General features: G+C 49.3%; 2 protein-coding genes across 3 annotated transcripts in view; one reads left to right on the top strand and one right to left on the bottom strand.

Moving 5' to 3' along the window:
* Positions 1 to 17997, top strand: part of TBCD (tubulin folding cofactor D) — a 177047-nt gene that overhangs the window by 58064 nt on the left and 100986 nt on the right. The window lies entirely within an intron of this gene.
* On the bottom strand, positions 7192 to 17565 carry ZNF750 (zinc finger protein 750). The gene is made up of 3 exons (XM_060134406.1): positions 17272 to 17565; positions 9343 to 10964; positions 7192 to 9203 (listed from the first exon to the last, which is right to left on the bottom strand). Exons 2-3 carry the CDS (start codon positions 10782 to 10784, stop codon positions 8534 to 8536), a joined length of 2112 nt encoding a protein of 703 aa, XP_059990389.1. The 5' UTR covers positions 10785 to 10964; positions 17272 to 17565; the 3' UTR covers positions 7192 to 8533.

The following is a 17997-nucleotide window of genomic DNA, read 5'->3' as shown; positions in this document are numbered from 1 at the left end:
CAGTGTGGCCGGCTGTCAGCACATACCACGCCTCTGCCCTCCCTGACCATCATGAGTGTTGCAGGAGAGAGCCCTCCAGACCTGTGCTCTCAGCTTTCTTTCTTATGTTGGCCTTTCTGATTCCTGATGCCTCTTCTCCCTGCTGTGAAAGTTTAATAGCACACGTACACTGTAGGTCTGGATTTGGAGGGCCGCGAGCTGTTGTGATGTCTGAGATTGTCTTGTCCCCCAGAACCAGTTTCACCTTCGTGAGGGTGCTATTGCCCATTAAGAATGTGTGCACTGCCACTGTGCTTAGCCCCTGGGGTGACATCATGGTTTTTGGGAACAAGGCTCACGCCAGTGAGGGGATGGGGAGGAAGCTCGGCAGTGGGCCTGAGCAGGGGCACAGTGCGGCTGGTGCAGATAGACCACCGAACTCCAGGCCTGTGCGTGGCAGCTCTCGGGCCCGGCCGCATGGGGGCGCTTGTCTGTGGTGGGTGTCCCTGGGAGCTGCCCGCTGTGCCTCTGTGGACAGAAGGGAGGGATGCCTGTGAAGGATGGAGAGGGCCCTGTGCAGGAGTGTGTCACCAAAGACGCCATGTACCCCGAGGGCGACTTCTGTCCGGAACAAGGACGTCTGTGCAAAGAAGAGTGCAGCTCAGCAGCTGAGCTGTGGGGGTATTGCAGGTGCTGGCTGTGTGCTTGGCGTTGTGAAGCACAAGCAGGGCAGAGGACCCTTGGTTTCTATGGGCTCTTTCTGCTTATTCTTGTAGCAGCTTTACTGAGATACGATTTTTAAAAAAATATTTGTTTATTTGGTTGCGCTAGGTCTTAGTTGCAGCCCGTGGGCTCGTTAGTTGCGGCTCCAGGGCTCGTTAGTTGTGGCATGTGGGCTCCCCAGTTGTGGCATGCGAACTCTTAGTTGCAGCACGCATTTGGGGTCTAGTTCCCTGACCAGGGATCAAACCCGGGCCCCCTGCATTGGGAGTGCGGAGTCTTACCCACTGCACCGCCAGGGAAATCCCTGAGATATGATTTATATACCATAAAGTTCACCCATTTAAAGTGTTCAGTTCAGTGGTTTATAGTATATTTACAGAGTTGTGCAACCACCATCTTAATCTAATCTCATTTTCCCTCAAAGAAACCCTATACTCAGGAAAAGTCATTCCCCATTTTCCCTCAACACCACCAGCTCTAGACAACCACTGATCTTTTTCTGTCTCTGTAACTTTGCCTTTTCTGGACACTTTATGTAAATGGAATCTCCAGTAGTGGTCTTCCTTTTCTGACCTCTTTCACTTAGTGTAATGTTTTTTTTTTTGCGGTACGTGGGCCTCTCACCGCTGTGGCCTCTCCCGTTGCGGAGCACAGGCTCTGGTCGCACAGGCTCAGCGGCCACGGCCCACGGGCCCAGCCGCTCCGCAGCACGTGGGATCCTCCCGCACCGGGACACGAACCCGTGTCCCCTGCATCGGCAGGCGGACTCTCAACCACTGCGCCACCAGGGAAGCCCTACTGTAATGTTTTTAACATTCATCCCTACTGCACCACGTAGCAGTAGTACTTCATTCCTTTTTATGGCTGAATAATATTCCATTGTATGGATACACATTTGTTTATCCCGTCATCGTTGATGGACATTTGGGTTTTCACCTTTGGTGATTATGAATAATGCTGCCCTGAACATTTGTATACAAGTTTTTGTGTTTACATGTGATTTGAGTTCTCTTGGGTATAGACCTATGAGTGGAATTGCTGGATCACATGCTAAATCTGTCTTGAACTTTTTGAGGAACTGCGAACCCTTTTCCAAAATGGTTGTACCACTTTACATTCCTCCAGCTGCGTATGAGGGTTCCAGTTTCCACGCATCCTCTCCAACACTTGTTTTTCTCTGTTTTTTTTTGTTTTTGAAAATAGCCATCCTAGTGGGTGTAAAGTGGTATCTTACTGTGGTTTTGATTTGCATCTCCCTGCTGACTAATGGTGTTGAGCATCTTTTCATGTGCTTCTTGGCCATTTGGATATGTTCATTGGCAAAATGTCTATTCACGTCCTTTGCTAATTTAAAAAATTGGATTATTTGTCTTTTTATTGTTATGAGTTCTTTACAGATATGTCTTTTATCAGATGTATGATTTGTGGATATTTTCTCTCCTCTGTGGTTGTCTTGTCACTTTTCCGATGGTATTGTTTGATGCACTGAAGTTGTAAGTTTTAAGTCTGGTTATCAGTCTTCTCTTTTGTTGCTTGTGCCCCTGGTGTCATATCTAAGAAGTCATTGCCTACCCCAGGGCCACAGAGATGTACTACTGTGCTTTCATTTACTCTTGTTCCATCCTAAGTGACTTACACATTTATTTGTGAAAATAGAGGTGTGAGGGTGTGTGGGTATGTGAGGGTGTGGTGGGTCAAGATGAAGTCTCCGCCTGTGTGGTGCCAACTCCAGTTTAACTTGAAGGAGACCAAAGCTCTCTCTCTGCTTTTCATGCCTGAGACCCACTGGCATGTGTGTGTCTGTCGTATCTCATGATGTCAGCAGTGTCCACCGACCACAAGCAGCCAGAATGAGAGTGTATGGTTGTTGTTGTTGTTGTAGATGAAAAGTGTCAAGCTGTGGCCAAAAAACTGAGATGTCACATATGGTGAGTTGGCCCATGATCTTCACTTGAGTGGCTGGCCGCCTCTTGCCTGTGGTGCCCTCCGCATGAGTTGAGCCTCTCTGCAGACCTTTTGCGTGGCCAGTGGGTCGTGGAGCTGTGCTGTCTCCTGCCTGGGAGAGATCGTGCAGGCGACAGTGGTCTTGTCCTGGAGTAGGCTCCAGAGGTGATGGGTCTAACACTTACCGTTCATTTTTCTTTACTCTCTTTTCTCCTGCTCCTCAGACTGGATAGTTTGGATTGCCCTGTCTTCAGGTTCTCTGGTCCTTCCTTCTGCCTGCTCAGATCTGCTGTTGTTCTCCTTCCTCAGCTGAATTTTTCATTTCAGTTACTCTATTTTCAGTTCCGGAATTTTTTTGTGATCTCTATTATAGTCTGTCTCTTTATTGACATTCTGTGTTTTTTCAGACATTGTTCTCTTGTTTCCTTTAGCTGTTGGAGCTTATTTGAGAAAATTGATTTAGGGTATTTGTCTTGTAAGACACTGTCTAGCCTTCCTCAGGGGTGGTTTCTGTCAATTTCTTTTTCTTCCTGTGAATGGACCATAGTTTTCTGTTTCTTCATGTGCCTTGTTATTTTTTGGTTGAAAACTGGACATTCTGACATTTTATTATGTTATAACTCTGGAAATCAGGTTCTCCTCCCTTGCCAGCAGTTTGCTGCTGTTGCTGTTGAAGACTGTTAGTCGTCTCTTTATTTAGTGACTTTTTCCAGACCTTTTTTTTGCAACAACTGTATTCCCTGTTACGTTTGGTCACTGAAGTCTCTGTTCTGTTATCTTAGCATTTAGCCAGTGACCTAACAGAGGTTTCTTTTTCTTTTTTTCTTATGGCTGCATTGGGTCTTTGTTGCTGTGCGTGGGCTTTCTCTAGTTGCGGTGGGCGGGGGCTACTGTTTATTGCGGTGTGCAGGCTTCTCATTGCGGTGGCTTCTCTCATTGCGGAGCATGGGCTCTAGGTGCGTGCGCTCCGGTAGTTGCGGCACACAGGCTCAGTAGTTGCGGCACGCGGGCCCTAGAGCGCGCAGGCTTCCGTAGATGTGGTACGTGGGCTCAGTAGTTGTGGCTCGTGGGCTTAGTTGCTCTGCGGCATGTGGGATCTTCCTGGACCAGGGATCAAACTTGTGTCACCTGCATTGGCAGGCGGATTGTTAAACACTGTGCCACCAGGGAGGTCCCTAGAGGTTTCTTAAATGCTGAAATTTAGTAGCCTCCTCCTTCACTAAGCACTCCCCTGGTTGTGGCAGGTTTTTGGTTAGATTCCAGAGTGCTGAAAAACTTGATTCTCTCTGTTTTTGCCAGCTTACTGGTTGGTTTGGTGGAGGGACCAATTCGTGGCGCTCCCTACTTGGCTGTGTTCTGAGACATCATCCAAAAACTAGCCTCTGAATAGCATTCTAGCGTTAGTCTGGGTACTCTGAGAAGATACCAAGACAGAATGAACTGTGCAGTTATTAGGGAAATGCTGGTAAGGGTGGCAGAGCCACCGTCTGACCCCGAGAGCTGTGGGGCTGGGGTATGGGTGGCGGTGTCCTGGTGGGCTGTGTGGTCTAAGGAAGGGCTTCTGGGGGGGTGGTCCTCAAGCCAAAGTCAGCCTCAGAGGCATTCCTGTCTTTCTGGAAGGGGCTGCAAGTTGTGGCTGCCGCACCGCCTCCCTGGTAGAGTGGCTGTGGGGCCTGGGGTCAGCCGGCGCCGGTGGGTGAGTCCTGGCTGTGGCCACAGCCTTCATTTGCAGAGTGCTGACCTCTCTTGTCTCCCGACCAGTCCCTCCCCATGGTCCTTTGTGCCTGGGTTCCCACTCTTCACTGCTCCTGACCCCTCCTGGCACCTTCCCATTCTCCTGATGATTGTGCACTTCCCTGATTTTTAACCTTTGTGCAGTTTTGAGCTGTTTGGACATTCCAGCCTGTAAGAAAAGTGACAGCCATAATGTGACGTCTGTGGCTTAGTGTGTGGAGTAGGAGTTGTGTTTTTCTCTATTAAAATGCTTTTCTCCTTGAGTGAAAGTGTGTGTGTGTGCTTCATTTCATACTCAGCCCTCTCCCGCCCTTGGGAGCGGAGTATTTTGGTCGAAGATTAAACCCCAGGGGTAGGGGTAGATGGCTGTGGGCTGCTGGTGAGACTGTTGCAAAGGGGCTTGTTAGTACTTTCGTGTTCTTCAGTGTGAATTCAAGGATCCTTTCAGAGGTTATTTTCAGCTTTATTGGGATATATAGTTCACCTAACATACAGTTGACCTATTTTAAGTATCTAAGTCAATGGCTTTAGTCTATTACACTATTAATTTTTAAAAAACATTTTAAAATATATACGACATAGAAATCTGCCATATTAATGATGTTTAAGTGTACGATTCAGTGGCATAAGCTACATTTACGATGTTGTACAACCATTACTGTCACCATCTATTTCCAAAACTTTTCATGTTCCCAAACAGAAACTCTGTCCCCCTTAAACACTAATTCCCCCTTCCCCTCCCCTCAGCCCTGATACCCATGAATCTATCTGCCTCTGTGAGTTTGCCTGCTCTGGGGAACCTCATATAAGTGGAATCATGCAAGATTTGTCCTTTGTGTCTGACTTATTTCATTCAGAATTTCTTTTTTTTTTAACTTTTGTGTTTATTTTTATTTATTTGTTTACTTATTTATTTGGTTGCACTGGGTCTTAGTTGCGGCAGGTGGGCTCCTTAGTTGTGGCTCGTGGGCTCCTTAATTGTGGCATGCGAACTCTTAGTTGCAGCATGCATGTGGGATTTAGTTCCCTGACCAGGGATTGAGCCCGGGCCCCCTGCATTGGGAGCGCAGAGTCTTTTTTTTTTTTTTTTTTGCGGTACGCAGGCCTCTCACTGTTGTGGCCTCTCCTGTTGTGGAGCACAGGCTCCAGACGCACAGGCTCAGCGGCCATGGCTCACGGGCCCAGCTGCTCCGCGACATGTGGGATCTTCCCAGACCGGGGCATGAACCCACGTCCCCTGCATCGGCAGGTGGACTCTCAACCACTGTGCCAACAGGGAAGTCCCTTACTCAGAATTTCAAGGTTAAGTTCATGTTGTAGCTTGTGCCACAACCTCATTCCTTTTTATGGCTGAATAATTTTCCTTTGTGTGGATGGACACCTGTTAGTTATCTGTTCATCTGTCAGTGGATACTTGGGTTATTTCCATTTTTTCACTATTGTGAATAATGCTGCTAATGAACATTGGGTGCATGTATCTGTTTGAATCCCTGTTTTCATTTCTTTTAGGTGTATGCCTAGGAGTGGAATTGCTGGGTTACACGGTAATTCTGTATTTAACTTTTTGAGGGTTTATCGCTTTTTGTATGTAAAGGTTAGAAACTTCCAGCTCTGAAGTCGGGTTATATGTGAATGGAGAAAGGTACTGTCATTGAAAAACCACCAAGACTGGTTTCTTTTCTTTTGTTACAAAGATCTAAGACCCCATTGTGCTTGTAAGGATAGTTACAGAGAGCCTGCATGGTTTCTGCGGCTGTGTGCATGCAGGTGACCTTTTGGAGGAATTGCATTAGGCGGGAGGAGTCCACAGGGCTGAAGGCACACATATGGCTCCACCGTGAACATCTGCAGGCAGTGCTGGGCTCCCGGCCTGTGTGGTTGCAGGAGACCGGACAGTTGTTTACCATCTCTGGTTCCTCTTCTTGTCACTTAAGATGGTGGTGGACAGTTTTGGGTGAGCTGTAAAACAGTGTCCTCAGAATCTTTGGGCCCCGGAAGGTTTATGTTCTTGTGTGTAAGGCACAAGGCGAGAGCTTGTCTCTAGAGCTTGTGAGGCTTTGGGTCCCAATCCTGGAGGCTTCTGAGGCCTGGCTCTGCTTCCCACAGGGTATGGACTTGCTGGAAAGCAGGGGTACCCTGTTTTTGGTCTTTGTCAAAGCATATTGGTATATAAAAAAAGGAGAGCCCAGGCATGCCAGTGAAGGCTGCACAGGTATGCATCGGTTTCTGGTCGTGACAGTGCACGCGTTGGATTCGTGGTGTCTGTCTGCAGGCACACCTCGGATGGGCGGCAGGGGCTCGTGGGCCATCCTGGATGGTTTAGGGGCAGTTTGTAACAGCGGCCTCCTATTTGCCCTAAAAGAATATGACAAGCTCTGCATCCCCCCCTGTGAGTTGATATCAGTGGTTTTGTATAAATTTAACTTGCTGCAAGGCAGGTTATTTGTCATACTGAATAGTGTCATTTTAAAACAAAGCTACTGTATCACTGTTTTAAATATGTCTGGTGGAATCCAGTCATCATGGTACCTTGGAATCCACCATCCTCCATCTAAAATGCAGGGATTTTATTCTTTATCTCCTTGAACCTGTATTTCCATTTACTTTTCCTAGAGAATTTTTCCTTAATGTAACAGGTTTCTGTGCTTGAGAATCTTTTGCTGATCTCCCTGTCAAGTATCTTCAGCAAGAGGATGTCTGTGAATGCAAACTTTAACTCTTACATTTTGTTCTGCCAAAAGGTAGTAAGTATTTAAGTTTTCTAGATTGAGTTTTTACAGGATTAGTTATTAGTACAAACTTGATCAAAACAACCGAAAATAACATTTTATTGGAATGCAACTTATTAACAAGATGGATTTTTAGTTCAGGCTATCTTTTGGTGAGTAGTGCTTATATCTAGAACAAGGCAAGGTTCCAGATCAACTTTTTATTTAAAAATTTTTAATTTTTAGCTCTGAGCACTGAGAGACCTTGTATGTGCACGTTACTGGGAACGGCAGGCGTTAGCTTTAGCAGTGCTTTTTCTTCGAATGCTCATTGGATGGCTCTATTGGGACCACCTCTGTTTTGGTCAAAGTGTGAGTTGAAACTGCCCATCTTGTGGAGAGAGGGTTCACCCAGTCAGCTCAGCTCGGCGCCACTGTTTCCAGGCCCTTTCTTGACCCCCTACCCCGCTCCCAGGCAGTGCATTGCTGAGAAACACCCTCTGAACAGTGGGGAAGGGCCCTTGTGAAGCCAGGCCCTGTACACTTGGTCTCCAGAGGTGCCCCCGGATGCCTGCACCCCCCGGGCTCGATGACTACCGGTGGACAGCAGACACATGCACACGTGCACACGCCCTCACATGCACACACAGATGTACCCTCGTCCTCAGTTTTAATTGCTGCCTCAGCTCTTTTCTCTTTTACATTGAGTTTATTTATTGTGGCAAAATATTGTATAACACAGAGTTTATGCTTGTCTTCTTTTTATGTATCCTTAAAGTTCACCTATGAGTTCATTGGAAAATTAGCAACATATACATCATTTTAGGAAGTGGAAAACGAGTCTGAATGAGTTGTGAAGACAGAGCATGTTGAGAATAGCTTCCCCAGCAATGCATTCTCCCCAATGGAAATAAATTACTTGTATAAATAGCCTCTTGCTGTCTGTGTATTGTTCAGTCATAACAAATCACAGTGTTTTTACACACAGAACTTGAATGCTAGTACTGGAAACGTCTTTGCCTGGCATTTTCCCCCAGTAATTGTTATTTACTTCAAAACACACAGTAGATTTAATAGAAAAACAGTTAAAACAATTTGTTCTAGTGCTGAGATATTTATAAGAAAAATGTTTTAAAGAGATTTCCTCTAAAATGCTAACACCTAAAAGTTACCTTTTAGTCCTGTGCATTTCATCAGGTCCTACAGTGTGAGTCATTCAAGTATTTTACAACCAGAAGTAGAAGCACCTTTTAGTGTTCATGCTTAGTATTTACAAAACTGAATTGAGTTGCAGGTTTAGTTTAATTTTTTTGTTGAGAAGAAGAAAACTGCGTTGTAAAAATGTACCAGATAAAAAAGCAAGGGCCAGATGGAGGTTTGCTGCTGTCTCGCCTGCACCGGAAGGCGTGCTTGTGGCTGCAGCCTGTGGCTGGCCAGAGGTGGCTCTAAGACACCCGCGTTCTTTTCCGGAGTGTGAACACTCTGGCTGTGTCGCTGGGCTTTGCCTTCTTAGTTCCCTGCTGGGCCTTTCCTGCATCCCTGGGGCTCGTCCTCTTTTGCCCTTTGGGTCTGAGGTCGCACTGAGCCTCCTGGCTCTCAGGGGCTCTGGGGGTGGGTGCGTCTACCTGGCAGGCAGGCTCCTGGGCAGCAGGCTCGACGTTCCCTGGGCTGTAGGCCGCCAGCTGGCAGAGGGCCACGGCCGCAGTCTGCTTCTGCTCGTCACTGTCAGCTGAGCGTGTGTCCTGGGCCTTCCCAGCCGGGCTGGGCGCAGGGATCTCCACAGAGCTGGGGTCGGGCCCGGCCCCGGAACTTGCTGTCTCCGACTGCGGAGCAGGAGTGGGGGTGGGGGCAGCTGCGGGTTCGGCCCCTCTCGGGCGGCTGCGGACAGAGGGCCTCGAAGTCAGGGCGTTGCAGGGGTCCTTCACCGAGAGGTTGAGGGGCGCGTCCTGTGGCTCCACAAATTCTCCATAGGCAGTGGTGTGTGTAGTGGCCGGCTCAGCTTCTGGTTTCGTGGAGAGGTTCAGAGGGGCTGCCCTGGAGTCGTCCTCTGGGCTGGAGGGTGCATCTTCCAGGCTCCCCATCTGAGCCAGAGCGTCTGCGTTCACGGCCTCGAGGCTGGAAGAGACACAGAGAGGGAGTCACAGGGACCTTACTGAGGGCCATTGCCTGTGGTGGGTTTGGGCAAGTACCAGCTCCTCTGATTAAGCACAACCAGAGACATTACTTCAGAGGTTTTGAAAATGGACTCTCTTACCTTTCTGGAGATGCAGCTCTGTTTTCTGGGGCCTGGGAATGTGGGCGCTCCGTGTTCTTCTTGACAGGCTTGAAGGCTGTGAGGCTCTGTTCTGGTGGATGGAGACTTCCTGGGGCACCGGAGGCCGGCATGTCCAAGAGGCTGCACAGCCCGGCACAGGGCTGGCTTGTCTGTGTGAAATTGGTGGGGCTCGGCCTTCCCGGGGAGCCTGTGGCTGCGCTGCCTGCACGTGGGCTCATTTTGGTCCCTTCCGTGTCCCTCTGCCCATCTCTGGAAAGGTCTTTAGCCTCGGGAGTCGGACTCTCTTTCTCAAACTCTGTGTGTTTTTTGTGGGAGTTGGAAGAGTTTAACTTGGATGGACTCCAGGCCGGGTAGGCCAGGGCAGCTTCTTCCAGTAGGTGTGAGCTTTGATCTTGTGACATACCAGCAACGGGTGGGGGTCTGAGGCCGTAGGAGGAAAATGCAGACTCTGGTCTATAAAATCCATAAGGAATCGGCAGATTGGAGTGATACTGCTGGAAGAATCTGTAATGGTCGTATGTGGATGGAGCTGGGTTCAGGTGCTTAGGGATCGGCCCTGGGTGAGGCAGGAAATGTCTTTGGTCTTGGGCCCCGTAGATGGACAGCAGGGGGCTGTCACACTCGGGCGAGTTCCCTGCGAGTAGGTACGGTGAGTAGATGGTGGCCAGTCCGTGCTCTGTGTAAAAGTGAGGCGGGTACTCTGCGATGGTGGGGTGCACGTACGGCGAAGTGGCACCAAACCCCTTTGTGGATGGGATTTTATGTGGAAACTCAGGTGTGAGGAAAGGTGAGCCAGCTTTCCACGCGTAGCCAGGGGCATGAAAGGCAGACTTAGTGTGGAAGGAGGCAGCTTTGGCAGGGGCCTGGGTCAGGGTCAGCGCTTCAGGAGCCTCGGTGAGTTCCTGCCCTTTGAGTCTGTGCTCGCCAACTGGCATGAATGCTGAAGGCCGGGTAGTGCCTTCCAGCACAGGCTGGGTGCCCGCGGTGGCTTCTGGAACTGGACTCAGGGGTGCTGCTTCCTTGTGGAGAGTGGGCTTCTGTCCGGGGCACCTGTGGGGCCCGCACGCATGCAGGTCCACATTTTCCTTGATGTCATCCTTGGCGAGGCCATGTTGGAGCTTGGTGTCCAGGTGTGAGAGCCCACTTGGGACGGGCTTGGAGGAGGTGGGCTTTGCCATGGGGTCGGACTGACTGGTTGGCTTAGGGTCTGAAGAGTTCGGTTTGGAACACTTGGGAATGCGATCTTGCTCAGACACTAAAGTGATGGAATTTTTACAGAGACCGTATTTCATGTGATTAAAAAGATGTGACTTTTCGTTGCAAGTAAAGGGACACTGGAAACACTTGTACTTGAAGGGCTTTCCTGGGGGCCTGGGGATGTAATGTGGCTTTTTTGGTTTTCGCTCTTTGAGAAGGCTCATTTTCCCTCTGTGGTTTGGCGTCTGAGCCCTGCTGGCTCCTGCGTAGTTCAGCTTTGGTGATTTTTAAGGAAGCAGGTCACTGCTTCTCCTTCGCTTTCCTTTCTGAGTGCTTTTACTTGAAGCCGGCTCCACGGGCTGTGGGTGTGACCAGGGAAGTCTCGTTCATTTGGGGACTGGGAGCTGCAATGGAGGAGCAGAGCCTTAGTGTTGGAACGATAGCTAACAGACTAACAAAGAACCCTGGGGTCACGGAGGAGGTGAAGCAGAGGCCTCTGCAGGTGCAGAGGACGTAAGTGCTCTTGCGCGGCAGGTACGGGACGGGCATCAGCCACCCCTCGTCACTACCCCGGGCGCCACCCCTACGGCGTTCTCTGTTTTCTCAAGTCTGGTCCCAGGCGAGTGTGGTTGCAGGAGCGTTTAGTGTCATTTCAGAGAATACCTGTAACTCATTTGAGTTTTGGGAACCTTTAGCCTGTGATCTGAGGCCTCAGGTGCCAGGAAGGTTGTGGACCCACCAGGCTGAGTGATCACTGAGATCCCACCCCCATCCATGTGCCTGGAGTTTCTGGACTGAGTCCCATCACTGTGCTGGCCTGACTGCTCTAACGTGAACCTGAGGAGGTCCGGGCTCATGTGTGTGTGTGACGTTCACATTTGTGCTCACTGAGAACGAGGCACGTGTGATTGTAACCTTCAGTCCATCTGCCCTATTTAATCACAGTGTTCTGTTCTATGAGGGAGTATTTAAAAGTGAAGAATATTTAAAAATGCCCCCCCCCCCCCCCCCCCCCCCCCGCCGCGACCCTGTTTCTAAATTCACAAATGAAAAGTCAGCTTTCTGGGTAATTAACATTTGTGTTGGCCCAAATACAAACTTAAGTGCTGTGTTTATGTTGATTTGAATGATATTAAGATGCTGTGAGTCAGTGAGTGAGCAGATGTCCTCGTGCACTGCTGCCTTCCACTTGCCCACCTCACAGATGGCGTGGAGTGAGTTCACGCACTAGCCCATCCCTGCCTATCCTGGCCTTAACCAAAGGCAGAAAAGCTTAGCAGCCCTCCTGGTAAGAGGAGACCAGAGTGGGACTTCCCTGGTGATGCAGTGGTTAAGACTCCACGCTCCCAATGCAGGGGGTCTGGGTTCCATCCCTGGTCAGGGAACTAGATCCCACATGCATACTGCAACTAAAAGTTTGCATGCCACAACTAAGGAGCCTGCGAGCTGCAACTGAGGAGCCCGCCTGCCGCAACTAAGACCCGGCACAACCAAATAAGTAAATAAATAAAATTTTTTTAAAAAATAGAGGAAACCAGAGTGAGTGGTGCCTAATTTTACAGATGGTTGGATCCTGGGAGGAACCCATCCCAGCCTTTAACGTGTACGAAGGGGCTTCTGGATATCTTCCCCAGGGTCCTCCTGTCCTTGCCTATCCCCCAAGCTTAACCTCCCCCCGGGTTTCCTTCAGAGGCTGCTCTGCACACCCCTGGGCTCTCTCTCTGCCTCATAACCCGAAGCTGAGAACAAAGACGTGAGGTCTGGGAGGATCTCAGCAGGGCCGGGTGCGGCTGCGTGTCCAGGACCAGCCCATGGGGTGACTGTGTCTTAGAGGAAGGCTGTGGGTGGGGCGGGCTGGGGGAGTGGGTGTGAGGAATCAAGGCTTGCACTTTAATTTGCATAGAAAATGTAAAAAGGATTTAGCTTCTGGATATTTTTAAACACTTAGAAAAATAAAGTTAAAAGGAAATAACTTTTCAACTGCGGTTTTGCTTTAAGTAATAAGTAAATATGGACAGTTCTGAGTCTCGTGAAATTGCTTGTGTAAAGCATCGCCTTCTAGACATCGGGTTGGTTAAAACATTGAGCTGGAAAGCAGCCCTTTAAAAATAGAGAAATACACATGGGAAATCTAAGAGACTTGTTTTCACAAAATAAAATGTAGCTACTCTCCTTGCCATCTCACGCATCAGATGAGGTAATGGGTAGCTTGTGGGAGGAGGGTGTAAGGGGGAGGGAGTGTGGTTTTAATTTCACTTGGATATCTTAAATTCTAAAAAAGCTATCTGATCTTATTCTCAGCAAACTGGTTCCTCTACTCATTTTTTCATATTTCTTAAAAACACAAGGAACCACTCTCCCCCCAAGAAGCAGCTTCTATTAACCTGTTTAATCGTCCCGTTCCCTCAAAGGCATGTTTCTTTACTAAGAGGTGCTTTGGGTGGCTTGCAGCCTTCTGTTGCGGGGAGAGTTTCTGCAGAGCAGGGGTGCTCAGGCACGTACTTTGGAGGAGAAATGAGATTTTTGGCTACTCCCTAATTGGAGAGGGTGTCCCCAGGCCCTCTTTGGGGGCGCTAACTGGCAGTGTGTCGGGTGGACAGAAGCCAGGCTGGCGGCACCTGGTGCCTGGCTCTGCGGCTTTGCAGCTTGCTCGTCCTCCTTCTCTCCCGTGAGCAGTTGTGTGAGCTGCACGGCAATGTGAAAGCCCAGCACAGTTAAACACGTGGTCACAGCTTTGCATCTTCCTGATTTCCCCTCTTAGTAAGGGAGAATGTGAAATAATTCTGTATGAGTTCAGTTCATACCTTGTGGGGCAGGTATGCCCTGGGCTATAAAAGCACGATTTCCTGCCTCCCGTCAGGAAGCGATTCCAGCCAGCTCGGGGCCAGCCTGGTAAGTCAGGGTGGCCTGTGCTGGCATGTCCCATTACGCTCCCTGGTTCTGAAGGCGTGAGAACCTCTGCAAGTCAGGTTCCCATGATTGTATAGGATATGTTATGGCAAAGATCTGAAAACTGATGATTTCATCACTAGCTGGAAGCATCGTGATCAAAATGATGACAGTTGCAAAACGTTTATCAAGTGTGAGCGCAGAGTCCTGGTGGTACCATGAGTGGATGCAGACACACATCTGCCGCACCCAGGACACGCGAGCCCAAACCAGCCGAAAACCCCCTCGGATTTAAGATAATGATGGTGTTAGCTTCAGAAGCAGTATTATGTAATATTGCTCATACTTTTAGGCAAAAGTAGAAATAAACCCACTTTGGTTAAGTTTTCTCAAAGGTTTATAGGAGGCAAGTTGTATGTAAGTTATCATAGCATTACCCAAAATAATAGTTTGGGAAATCATTGCTCTTATGTTAATATATACCTTTTTTCCGTCAAATGATGTTGTGCCCACAGGTTTGGTCTGAACTTCTTGTTCTGTGGTCAGTTAGCTTACAAGGACAGTAAAGAGGTTTTCAGGGGATGGTTTCCTTGGTACTGGTGTTCTGGGAGGTGAGAGTATTCTAGGGTATAATTGTTGCAAGGAGAGCCTGGATGGAGTCACAGGAGCAGTAGTTTTAGTAACTGAGTAAACTGACCTCTCAGGGTTACACAATTCGCTAGTTAAAACAAGGGAGCGCAGCTGCTTCAGATGCTGAAGGAGACAGGCTAGTTCACTTGGTTATAAAAATGCAATAATGGGCTTCTCTGGTGGCGCAGTGGTTGAGCGTCCGCCTGCCGATGCAGGGGGCACGGGTTTGTGCCCCGGTCCGGGAAGATCCCACGTGCCGCGGAGCGGCTGGGCCCGTGAGCCATGGACGCTGAGCCTGCACATCTGGAGACTGTGCTCCGCAATGGGAGAGGCCACAACAGTGAGAGGCCCGAGTACCGCAAAAAAAAAAAAAAAAGAAAAAAACCAAAATGCAATAATGGGGCTTCCCTGGCGGCGCAGTGGTTGAGAGTCTGCCTGCCAATGCAGGGGATGCGGGTTTGTGCCCCGGTCCGGGAGGATCCCACATGCCATGGAGCGGCTGGGCCCGTGAGCCATGGCCGCTGAGCCTGCGCCTCTGGAGCCTGTGCTCCACAACGGGGGAGGCCACAACAGTGAGAGGCCCGCATACCGCAAAAAAAAAAAAAAAAAAGCAATAATGTCAGAGAAGTAAGCGGGATAAGATTGAGGCTTCTTTAAGCTTCCAAGGGGGACAGCCTCCAGGAGGTGATGTCAGTCTGTGAGTTCTGTCCTGCCCAGGCGAGGCTTACAAGGATGAGGAGCTAAAGCCTAGTGCCCGGGGCGCTGTCGCTCCGGCCACCTGCAGAGATGGGGTTTGCCCGTCTCTGGTCAGTTTATATCTGCCAGGCCTGGTGCAGGCTGGCAGCGGAAAAAGGGTGTTGTCGCCTAAACAATATAATCCAGAATTTAACTGTTTGTAGTGAGTTCGGATTAGCAATCAGAGGTGAAGTTTTTTCTAAAGGTGATAAGATTCGTGTCTCACCATCCTTGTCCTGGGAAGGCTGGTCCAGGCTGGGGGGTTGCACAGGGAGAGGTTAAAAAAGCACAGCCCTGGGTTCGGCTTTCCTCGGAGAACTGCAGTGTTAGCGTGTTAGCTGAAAATGCAGATGTTAGCCTAGTCCTAGAAGGATGTGTGTGGGACAGTGTTTTTCACCCTTCTTTCACTTCCCACTGGGTCAGCAGGAGGTGCTGGGAGCCCTGCATGTCAGGTCAGGGTCAGGGTGCTGTCCTCGAATGCAGGAGGGCGCCCCTGCCTGCCTTGCGAGCAGCTGTTGGCACGAGACCTGCCCTCAGAGCTGTGCCCTCAGCGGAGTTGGATCCCAGTGCTGAGGGGAGAGGGTGGGGAGCAGCGCCACAGAGACACCACGGCGTCTGGCCTGAGCCTGTTCCATTTCAGAACGCCCTCCTGTGTGACTCCGTATGCGCTGTCACCCCTGCCTGTGTCCCAGGAGCCTGTCACCCCTGCAGAAGCCCGGGAGCCGGTCTGGCCTCCCCTCCCACAGGTCTGGGAGGCTGGACGGTGGTGCCCAAACGGCACTCTGAGCCGTCCATGGTTTTTTGTCCACAGGGCTTTATCTGCTTGTTTCTGAAGCACTGAGGAGCCAGTGCATGTCTCTCAGTAGCCTCCTAAGTGTGGACTATGAATGTAGTTGCCAGCTGTTAGGGTGATAGTGAGTGGCTGGCATATTTAATAATTTTCTAGGGGGTTTGAAGTCAGAAATAATAGGCAAGAGAAAGATTTTTTTTGAACTTTGATAGGACACAATAGAGGTAATTATAGCTTAACTTTACAGGGCATTGCTGTGACGTGCCGGCTAGCTATGCATGTCATGTGCACTAACTTCTGCACTGGAATAATCTTCAGCCCTCCCCAGTGGTGTCCAGCTGCCTGGCAGGGAGCCTCACCAGGTAGCGCGTTCTGAAGGGCATGCTATAATTACGATATTGTGATGTGGCATTATTGCATAACTCAGGGACACGCCGTTGTCGCCTACCCACTGGGGTGTCGCAAGAACGAGATTTGTGAGTTTTACTCCAATTGAGCTTTTCCAGTGATTAACCACCACTCCCTCCCAGACTTTCGGTTCTCTAAAATGAAGGATAAACTTCAGGGCAACCATAACCTAGGGAAAAAGACAGTTTTCTGGCATATAGTTTGGAAGAATGGATTCAGGAAGACCACCAGGGGCTCTTTCTGGTTTCAGCCAGAGATCCTGGGTTACAGACAGAGTGCTTAGCAGTGAATGCACAGCTTTAACATTTGGGACACCTCCCTAGGGCCAGAACCCCTAACCACCAGCCTGCCTCCTTACTTTAAAGCACCACGTTAAAGCATTGCAAGGACTTGGCTAATACAAAATACAAATCATGATAACAAATGTGACAGGTTTTGATTGCATTAAGTCTGATGTTGGTCAAATTTGACAAATAATTTGGTCAATAATGGTTTTCATGCAGATTTATGAGAAACTTTATAAGAGTAAGAAAACCCCTTTTGTATATACAGGGATCCTCTTTAGTTAAGGTGTTCTTTTTTTTTTTTTTTTTTTTTGGTAAGCTTATGTCAAAACAGCACTTATTTTAAATCCTAATAAAAGGTTTTTAAATTAAAGAAATTATAAATTAAGGTCAGCAATTATATATATGCATATATATGATCCTTTTATGTTGAAACCTGTAGTTTATTTTTGAGGTGAGGAACAGATAAGCAATAACATCAATTTGAGTTTTAGTTTAAAGTTTATGAATTTTGGGACTTCCTTGGTGGTCCAGCGGTTAAGACTTTGCCTTCCAATGCAGGGGGTACGGGTTTGATCTGTGGTTGGGGAGCTAAGATCCCACATGCCTCGTGGCCAAAAAACCAAAACATAAAACAGAAGCAGTATTGTAAGAAATTCAATAAGGACTTTTAAAATGGTCCACATCAAAAATAACTTTAAAAAATAGTTTATGAATTTTATGGTAGAAATGAGAACTTCATATATCCACATAAACTTGTTTACACTCTTAGAATAAAGTGTAAGCCTTATTAAAAGTTTTGTAACAATGGTCTCCTTTCCAGCAGTGCACCTGCTGGGTCCTGAGTAATCCGCGGAGAAAAGAGCAGGGCAGAGAAACTCTGGGCAGGTGATTCACTGAGTAGATAGTTTAAGATACATCTGAGAGGAGTATTGAAAGAAAACTCGCATTTGAGAAGAAATAGTAGGTACTTACCAGAGGCTGGGAGGTGGAAGCCGTGGCTGTGGCTGCCTGGCCGGAGCAGGACCTGTTCTCACGCTTGCTCTCACTGAAACTGGAGCCGGCTGTTCCAGTGGGAGGGATTTAATGTAGGAGTCGAGCCCTCGGGGCGTAGAGATGCACCTGATATTCCTCCCGCCCGCAGCTACGATTCATGTGTTTGCACCCACCCAGCTGGCCGGCCAGTGCCACCTCCGTGCCTCACGGCAGCTCCCTGCCCAGGTTTTGTGAGTGCCATGTTAGTGCCGCCTGGCTCTCCTTGGACGCAGGGGTTGCACGTGTTCGAGGTTAGGATAGAGGCCTCCCAGGGGAGCCACAGCCGGTGCAGGAGGCAGCAGCAGATGCTGATATTTAGCCTGAAATGCATCTCCTCTGACAGATGCCGACAGCCCCTGTGTCCTCCCCGTGAGGGTCTGGCGGAGCCTTTGTCACCCTTCACCCCGGGGCCTGGGAGGCCTGCCCGGGTCCTCCTGGAAAGCAGGAGGGGGGCCGCGTCAGCTGCCTCCGGGACCTGCCGGTGCATGCCCGGGACAAGCCCTGAGCTCTGCTGCCCCGCCGCGTGGCCGCGTGCTGCCGCGGGAATGGCCTGCATGCCCTCGCGCGGCCCTTTTCTTCTCTTTTCAAATAAGTAAGGCACTTAATTTGTGACCTAGGGCCTCCCCCTCCCCTTCAGCTGCTTGCTATTGAGTCTGTGGCTGTCCC

This window comes from Lagenorhynchus albirostris, chromosome 20 (assembly GCF_949774975.1).
Source record: "Lagenorhynchus albirostris chromosome 20, mLagAlb1.1, whole genome shotgun sequence".
In the NCBI taxonomy this organism is placed as follows: Eukaryota; Metazoa; Chordata; class Mammalia; order Artiodactyla; family Delphinidae; genus Lagenorhynchus; species Lagenorhynchus albirostris.
Note: the sequence above shows the minus strand (reverse complement) of the source record. Positions and strands in the feature narration are given on the sequence as shown.

Bases quoted from the DNA above. Each gene is read 5' to 3' on its own strand.
- ZNF750 (XM_060134406.1), bottom strand. From the start codon at position 10,784: ATGAGCCTTCTCAAAGAGCGAAAACCAAAAAAGCCACATTACATCCCC. The intron at 9,204-9,342 runs GTAAGAGAGTCC...TGTCTCTTCCAG, and splicing joins AGAGCTGCATCTCCAGAAAG to CCTCGAGGCCGTGAACGCAG.